This window comes from Triticum aestivum, chromosome 7A (assembly GCF_018294505.1).
Source record: "Triticum aestivum cultivar Chinese Spring chromosome 7A, IWGSC CS RefSeq v2.1, whole genome shotgun sequence".
In the NCBI taxonomy this organism is placed as follows: Eukaryota; Viridiplantae; Streptophyta; class Magnoliopsida; order Poales; family Poaceae; genus Triticum; species Triticum aestivum.
Genome location: NC_057812.1, coordinates 26,872,632 through 26,882,117, shown reverse-complemented (window position 1 = coordinate 26,882,117; position 9,486 = coordinate 26,872,632). Strand labels below are relative to the sequence as shown.

At 40.6% G+C, this 9,486-nt stretch overlaps 1 protein-coding gene across 2 annotated transcripts; it reads left to right on the top strand.

The window, feature by feature from the left end:
• The first annotated feature begins 5,515 nt into the window (after positions 1-5,515).
• On the top strand, positions 5,516-9,074 carry LOC123151098 (receptor kinase-like protein Xa21). 2 transcript variants are annotated; one of them, XM_044570875.1, is made up of 3 exons: positions 5,516-6,085; positions 7,856-8,460; positions 8,602-9,074. In XM_044570875.1, exons 1-3 carry the CDS (start codon positions 5,523-5,525, stop codon positions 8,991-8,993), a joined length of 1,560 nt encoding a protein of 519 aa, XP_044426810.1. In that variant the 5' UTR covers positions 5,516-5,522; the 3' UTR covers positions 8,994-9,074. The 2 variants fall into 2 exon arrangements, with proteins under 2 accessions (XP_044426810.1, XP_044426809.1); XM_044570874.1 differs by having other exon boundaries at positions 5,516-8,460.
• The last annotated feature ends 412 nt before the right edge of the window (positions 9,075-9,486 follow it).

Here is a 9,486-nt window from a genome sequence, read left to right as displayed (position 1 = left end):
ATACAAGCCTTGCCGGAATTGAAAGAAGTGTAACTTCATGGTAAACAAAGGTATTGTTCTTGAACATAAAACTTTAGTTAGATGTATATGACTTGATAAAGCTGAGGTAGAAGATATTATTCCATTAGTACCTATTTATGGATTTATTTTAGTACAGTTTCCGCCACAACGTGCAGGCATCATCCAGCTAACTCTGAAAAAATTGGGCATTTCGGAAAATCGCTCACAGGGAATCATTGTAATAATATTGAAAGATTACATATTCTAGTTATAATTCTATCAAAATGCATCTACAAAGAGACATCTCACTTTCTGATGACCCAACATTGATATTTTAGTTGCACATCCTTGTTTTGAGCTTACTCCCAGCAAACTAGCCGAACTTTTGATTCCTGGGGTACAATTTTTTTCAACTTCATTTCATTTCTTCAGAAACTGAATAACCTACCACACACAAACTTTTCGAACTTCATTTCATCGTTTATTTACGGCGACAATTACCTGGAAGAAGATAGGTGCCTGCACATAGATCCAAAGAACATAATAAGACAGTGACATATATATGTTTGTGTATGTTGATCAACCTGTTTAAAAAAGGAATAAGTGAAATCTGCATTGATCTATTACTGTTGAGGTAAACTTTACTCCACCATTATAGATCTGTAATCATGGACTATGCAACTACTATCTATGGTCCAAAAAATAGTGCATATATAGATTATGTTTAAGTCATAATTTATAAAGTTTGACCAAGTTTATTGAGACTTGGTCAAACAATAGTTTTAAATGGAGGGGGTATTGGTTAACTTAACTAACAAATATTGATATAAAACACATTTAATAATGTGAATAGAAACTTACTATTGGACCGTTATTTGTAGAAGATAAATCACAACACTTTTTGAAAAAATGTGCTGATTGAGTACACAAAATTGTAGTGAAGTCATGCACCTAAGAGGTTTACTTACAAACTGTTGGAGATTTCCTATTTACGTGGGGCACAGTGATGAGTAGGAGGAACACTAGCAACAACAACATAGGGATAATCCCGTTAAGTATATTATATCTCCTCTTCCTATCAGATCAGTCTTTTGGGATAGTTGGTTGATAGGAATATCTAACATGGTATCCAGCCTGAGGTATTGGGCTCAAGTCTTAGTCTCTGCATTTTCTCCAATCATTTACCCATGCCTGATATTCAATATCCATGTCGGATGTTGGGGGGGGGGGGTGAAGGGGGATGTTAAGTATATTATATCTCCTCTTTCTATCAGAACGGTCTTTGGGATAGTTGGTTGAAAGGAATATCAAACAAAACCGAGGCCCGCTGCTTGTCGACATCTTCGCAGTCACAAGATCAACTATGTACCAAGGCACTCGGCAAAGGATCAAATTGCTGATAACTTTGTCACGGTCCCGACTTATATAATAGCTTTTGAGTCAACTTTTTAGCACAACTGTATGGGCTGTATGGATGATTTAGCTACATGGTCCTTTGTGGAGGCTCTTGCGCTCTCGAAACTGTAGCCCTAAGGTTCACAAGCCCTGTTCTTGTGCAGTGAACTGTTTTGGACCACGGACGAATCGTAGTCTAGTTAAGTATCATAGATATAACAAAATGCTAACAAATTTCATCTGAATTCATTTGTTTTTAGGTCCTTTTTTATTAAAAAAAACATTTACTGTTTGTTTGAAACAACTCCTTGGCCTCCTCCTCACATATTCTCCCATGGAAGCTATCAAAAAGTTGGTTTGCAAACCACAAGGAGATGGCTGATATGGAGTATTTGAGATGCCCTGCTTGTTAAGCTACCTGATGGGGCGATAGTACTACATCTGGTCAAACCTAGGACAAGTATGTTTATGTGAGTTGACATGAATGTAATCTGGAGACTGAGTAATCGAGATAACCAGTCGTCAATGAATCAAATAACATTCAATTCATGTACAACTTTCCAAAACTAGGCGTTGAATTTTTTTCCGGTGAACACAAATGCGTTGGTGTGGATTTCAAAAGTAAAATGGAATGTGTTGAAGTAAAATGAAATGTGTCATCAAGGGACTGGTTTTCTGAACATAGGTCTATTTCTGAACCCTGTAACCATGCATATACGGTCAAAAAATACACTTTTAAACTAAAAAAATGACGAAAGAAAGGTAGGCATGCTCATTGGTCACTTTGCCGTATATTACATGCATATCCATCCTATATATCTTTCGAAGAAAGGTAGGCAATATATATAATACGGTAAAAAAGACATGTACTTGAGAGGATTGCATACATGCAGGTTGTTCGAGGGTGAGCACGGTGCTGAGTTGGATCTGGATCACCAATGACAACAGTGCAATGGTCCAAAATCTGCTGGCTGAAATTTTCTCAGAGCTTGCCGTATGTAGTGCTTCAGCGGAGGCACACCACACAAACCAAACTACACTGAATGGAGGAGGATTGGAGGCGCACGTAGCTTATATAGGTAGACTATAGGTTCTGACCTGGTTCAGGTTGGCCAGGTCAATCCGCATCCTTTGGTTTACCTGCCAGCTAGCTCATAAACGGCAAGGGAAATCTGCTTGCAAGTTGCAATATTGTACCCCCCCCCCCCCACACACACACACAATCACACCACACGCATAAGAAAAAAATAGGAGATTCCAACTGTCATGTTTACTTATTTATGCAATTGAAAGGGTGTTGCAAATCCGTAAAATGCGTGCAAAATGCCAACAACATACATGCATCTATAACTCGAAAACAAGAACACTTGACAATTTTTGCTTGGGAATCTACATAGGGAACAAGAGACGATAAATACAGTTAGGAGAGTAGAAGGTCAGCCCCTATGGTTGTCTCGTCTCTGCTTGGTGGTATGTAAACTCTCCATGTCTCACTAATATACTCACAATCTGAATTGGTTGTCTCGACCAAGTATTTCAAATAATAGACCCCACTTTTATTAAGATGGTTTAAGTTTAATTATAATGGTATGATAAGTAAGAGATTTAATTATCTATGTGCTGCTTTATGTAAACTGAAAATATCTTGCTTATGAGACGGTTTCATCTTCTCACTTCATTACCTTCAAGCCATATATGGACAAGAGACTAACATGTACTCCCTCCGTCACAAAATAAGTGTATCAACTTTGTACTAACACTTATTTTGGGATGGAGGGAGTATGTGTAGCTAAGAGATGGTGACAAGTAGGAGCATTGGGAGAGGCTGAGGTACTCCTTCCCGTTAACGAAAAGTGACATCTTGGGCATGTTACTGTCAATGTCAGTTTAAAAATCAACATGCTCGCTCAGCTAGATGATATGGACACACATCTTACTATCTGTCTAGGAGTCCGTATGGATAATGTCTGACCGAAGAAAGAAAAATTCCAACTCAAAAGGGCAACAGTACTTTCCAACTCATCATGGGTCGATGATGTCATTGACCGCATAATACTTCGTATTAAGTCTATCTGCGAAAAGGTCAAAGGCCATAGACTAAAGTTGACCAACCGTTAAAACGATATCCTTACAGCAAATAAAATAAATAAGGGTTTTTATCATTTATGCCACTAGTTGTGTCCTAATAAATAATTGCACTTAGGTTTTTGGGGATATCGACGCCGTCTTCCCCCCTGCACTCACCGACGTCGTGTCGTGAGCGAAATTTGATGCCGCTTCTGGACCTCTAGCTAGCGAAGCAAGGGATATGTTGTTAACACAGTAGCTGGAACATCATTGGTCGGAATTAGAAGACACCAACGACGGCAATCTAAAACACAGATCGTCGTTCTGGAGGAGAAGGAGACAAAGAGATCTGAACGACCACCCTAGATCGGGCCAGAGAGCTACGGCGAAACCTAACCTCGCAAGCTCCCGGACGATGCCAAAGTTGGCCAAACATCGTTGGTCGGAGCCGGAGCCGGAGTACCAAAACACAAAGCTACGTCGTCCACTCTGCCAACACCTTCAGACCACCTACATAACATGAAGACACAACCAGATCCTCCATTCCAGAAGAGCAGCGATCAGATGATCCTCCGCCCTCCTGTGGGTCGAGGACGAGGTGCACAAGGAGTTAGGGGAACCATATTCTTGATCCACACGACATCGGCCTGGAACAAAACTGTATACAAATAGGGGATGAAACGTTGATGTCCAGATTTTTTTATGGAGGTGGCTAGGTCTTTTTGCGGGTATGAGACTGGGCTTATGGTTTGTCCAAATTGTTTTGTGGTTGGTCAGCTGACCTCACTGTGTCATTGTCCTACACAACAATATCTTCAAAATTTAATTAGGATCTACCACTTAATCAATAGAGAAGATAACTTAGTCAATGTAGATTACGTGATAACTTAATCCTTTGCCTCTTGTTTTATTAATATGTTTGTATATGTTCTAACGCTATAACAAGTTGGTGGTTGATATGGATTCCTGGATATGCTTTAAATGTTAACACTCGAGCGAATATCACAAGAGCATCAGGTCAAACTAAATGTGTTCATTCATGACGGTGTGGCTGAGGCAATCGCCATTGCCATCAAAGTCCAAGTTAGTGCATTATATTTTTGACACGCAACGTACGTCACGTATAACTAAATATGTTCTTCTGTGCGGCTGAGGTCGACGGGGATACTGTTGCTCGAAAATGCCACAAGCAAAGTCCACGCCATGTGCAATTTTCAAAGAGCGATCGTTGAATCATTATGTCATGTAGAAACAACTGAATTTGGTCAAGGTTGGGAGCCGTACGGCACATGTGGCTCCTAAATAAAACCTTGGGCATGTGTGCTACTTTTCCAAACATACCCACCAAATGAAACAGTGTTGTGCAGTGACGCAAAACGTCTTACGGAAATGTTGTTAGGAAATATATCGGGGTTCCGACTTACCCGGCCAAATGTATTTGGAGCAAGTACAATGGAATTGATATCGGTGAAAGATTACAAACTTCAGAAAAAAAAATCTCCAAATGCATTCATGGAGAGGTTAAACCAATTGGGCTTGCTCTTTTTCTTTTGACACAGAATCGACGTGATTTAATGATTGCAAACTTCTGGATTGTCAAAATTCACTGATGGAGAGGATTAAGTTTCCACTTATCCATCCGTGCATGTATATGCACACGCCTGCAAAGGTCCTCTTGTTCGTTGCCCCTTGATGTGGCCAAGAGCTGTGTCGGTCTAACCCCATGGTCATACTTGCTTCTTGGATGTTATCTCTAATTTCTTCGGTGTGAAGGAACTCTGTATAATTATGTGTGTGACTGAGACAGGAGGCGACTAATGCAACCGCGCTGCAGGCCGGCCGATTCAAACAAAAATCAGTCAAAGTCAGCTAGTGCAACTTGTCAAAAGCTGATGTTGCACTAATATGTATTATACTAACTCACAGAATCATACGCACCACATGTCCTTTCTCAAGTTCGTTGCTCTCACTCCTCTTCAGTACATCTAACTAGGCATGGTCCCTCTATATATGAACAAGCTACCATGAACCAAGTGTTCATTCAGCACACAAGCAAAAAAATGCCTCGTCTAGCCACACATAAGCTGCTTTTGCGGCTTGTTTTCACCATGATTCCTTTCCTAATCCTTCTTCCCTGCATGCACTCCACTGATCTGGATGCACTTCTCTGCCTCAAGTCCCAGCTCTCTGACTCCTCGCGAGCGCTAGCTTCTTGGAGCAATGCGTCTCTCACGCCCTGCGGTTGGCAAGGAGTGAGATGCAGCACGCTTAACGCGTCTCGCGTGGTTTCATTAGACCTCGGGTCGCTAAACCTCACCGGTCAAATATTTCCCTGCGTTGCGCAACTTGATTTCCTTGACAGAATCCACATGCCAAATAACCATCTCACTGGCCACATCTCCGCCGACATCGGGCGGTTGACCCAGCTCACATACCTCAACCTTAGCATGAACTCCCTGGTTGGTTCCATCCCTGATGCCATATCTTCCTGCTCTCAACTCGAGACCATAAGCCTGGAGAGCAACTCCCTTGAAGGTGAGATCCCTCAAGCTCTCGCTGAGTGTTTGCTTCTCCAGCAAATTGTTCTCAGCAACAACAATCTTCAGGGAAGCATCCCATCCAGGTTCGGTTTGCTTTCCAACCTTTCTATGCTATTGCTCACTAGCAACATGCTCACTGGAAATATTCCAGAGTTTTTGGGGAGTAGCAGTTCTCTCACGTCAGTCAATCTAAGAAATAACAGCCTTGGTGGAGGAATCCCTCCTGCCCTGTTCAATAGCACAACCATTTCCTACATAGATATGTCACATAATAACCTTTCAGGATCTATCCCACCTTTCCTTCAAACCTCTACATCACTGCAATACCTCTCACTAACTAAAAACTACCTCTCTGGGGGCATTCCTTCTTCAATTGGAAACATGTCTTCCCTATCTTCCCTTCAACTTGCTCAAAACAACTTCCAAGGAAGCATTCCAGAGAGCTTAGGTAAGATTTCAGGTTTGCAGGTACTAAACTTGAAAGATAACAATTTTTCGGGCATCGTCTCACAAGCAATTTACGCAAACACTTCCCTTACTTATCTTAGCCTTAGTCTCAACCAACTTGTTGGTAGAATTCCTGTGGACATTGGCTACACTCTTCCAAACATCACTGAGTTGATACTAGGAGGAAACCAACTCGATGGCCCAATTCCTGCTTCATTGGGCAATGCATCAAACCTCCAAAATTTAGACCTTCGTCAAAATTCACTCACTGGCATTATTCCTCCATTGGGACACTTGAGCAAGCTGAAAATTCTAGACGTGGGCACAAACATGCTTAAATCTGGAGATTGGGCTTTCTTGTCTTCTCTAACAAATTGTACTAAACTAAAGATGTTGTGTTTGGATTTTAATGGCCTTGGGGGGTCAATGCCTACTTCTTTTGGTGATCTTTCAAACACCTTAGAGGTGCTTCTCCTATCTGAAAACCAACTGATTGGTGAAATACCTTCGGAGATAGGAAAACTCAAAGGCCTAACTGCTCTTGTAATGCAAATTAATTCACTCTCAGGGTGCATTCCTGATACCCTTGGAAATCTTCTAAATATGTCACTACTAAGCTTATCCCACAACAAACTTTCCGGAGATATCCCACAATCGATTGGGAAACTAGAGCGACTCACTGAACTTTATCTCATGGAAAATAATTTGACCGGTCAAATACCTCCTAGTTTGGAAGGTTGTAAAAATTTGCTGCTGCTGAACCTTTCTTCCAAAAAGTTATTTGGAAGCATCCTGTCAGAACTCTTTTCCATTTCAACACTTTCTAAAGGTTTGGATCTTTCCTATAACCAACTCAGTGGGAACATACCTACTCGGATAGGTAGTTTGATGAATTTGAATTCACTTAGTATATCCAACAACCAATTATCAGGTGAGATTCCTTCCACACTCGGCCAATGCCTTCTTTTGGAATCTCTCTCTTTGGAGGCAAATTTGTTGCGGGGAAAAATTCCAAAGTCTCTTGGGACTTTAAGAGGAATCAATATGTTGGATCTATCTCAAAACAACTTGTCTGGTGAAATACCAGATTTTTTGGAGTCATTTACCTCCTTATTTATTCTCAACTTATCCTTCAATGACTTTGAGGGAGTAGTCCCTAAAGGCGGTGTTTTCGCCAATTCAAGTGCAGTGTTCGTCCAAGGAAACAAAAAATTGTGTGCAAGTTCTCCAATGCAACAAGTGCCACTTTGCACCACCTTAGCTTCCAGAAGGAAGAACACTGCACATGTCGTAACTATACTGGTTCCACTTACTACTATTGTTGTAATTGCCCTGGCATGCCTTGTATTCATTCTTCTAAAGAATAAAGGTACTAAAACTGAGGGGCACGTTACCCAGTTTTTCAGGGAGCATAATAGATACTCATACATGGATTTATATAAAGCAACAGATGGTTTCTGTGCATCCAGTATTCTTGGTTCAGGAAGCTTTGGAGTGGTATACAAAGGCAATTCAGAATTTCAATCCATTGCCATTAAGGTATTCAAGCTTGACCAACTTGGAGCATCACAGAGTTTCTTCGCTGAGTGTGATGCACTAAGAAACATTCGCCACCGGAATTTGATTAGAGTGATTAGTCTATGCTCAACCACTGATCCAAGAGGAAATGAGTTCAAAGCACTTATTCTTGAGTACATGGAACATGGTAACCTAGAAAGTTGGCTTTACCCAGAAGAAAACAAAGCCAACCCAAAAATACCATTGGGTTTGGGCTCAAGGATAACGATAGCTATGGACATAGCTGCTGCATTAGATTATCTCCATAATCGATGTAGTCCTCCATTGGTTCATTGTGATTTGAAACCACGCAATGTCCTTCTTGGTGAAGAAATGGTTGCATGTCTTAGTGACTTTGGACTCGCAAAATTTCTTCATGGAGACTCTTCAACGGGGGTTAATAAGTCATCAAATATTGCTGGACCGAGAGGATCAATTGGATATATTGCACCTGGTAAGCACATGCATCATTTATATCATTGATATATTATAGATACATACATGCAAAGTTAGTGACATGTAAATCATCTGGAATGTTTATCATCCCTCTCAATTAAGTGAATATTTCTTAAGAAACTTTTTTGTAATATTGCAGAATATGGCATGGGGTACAAGATCTCAACAGAGGGTGATATATATAGCTACGGAATTATTCTTTTAGAGATGATCATAGGAAAGCATCCAACAGATGCTATGTTTAAGGATGGTATGAACCTTCACAACTTCGTGGAAACAACACTTTCACGGGAAATTGGTGAAATCTTAGAACCAAGTTTTATCACATATGATGGAGAAGGAGGAGAAAATCTTCTAATGGCTGAAACAAAATGGTGTCTCACTCGACTAGCAAAACTTGGCCTAAAGTGCTCCGAGATATCTGCCAAGAGTCGGCCGACAACAGAAGATGTTTATGCGGAAATCATCAGCATCAAAGAAAATTTCACAGCATTGCAGTATAGACAAAATAAATCAACATCATTCTTGTAACTCACCTCTAGCTATTTCAGTTAGAAGTAGCATGGTCATATACTTTTGGAAAGAAATAAGTATTATGTTTGAATGCATATATATACGATGAGCATAAGGAATTACAAAGAGATTAACTTGAATTGACTATTAACTGAGAACATATGTGATTCAATAATAGTGTGACATGGATCTACCTTATCTACCGTATATGTTTTTGTTCTCACAACCGCTCCTTTGGATCAAAGAGAACTAAGATGCCACCCTATTCACCATGTGAAATGTAGTTTAAAGCAAGGTGTATTACTATTACACCTTCATTTCTTAATAGCTATTCCAGGTAATGTTTGGCACTTAGCTTGCTAAATGCAGTAGCGACAGAGGGATCACACATTTGTGCATGACTCTGTGGAGGGGAAGAGCGGTCCTGCTAGATCAACGCCCATTTCGTTTGTCCTATTAACGGCCAATCTCTACCATCTAAAAAAGATACAAAGTTCCCTATTTCACCCGC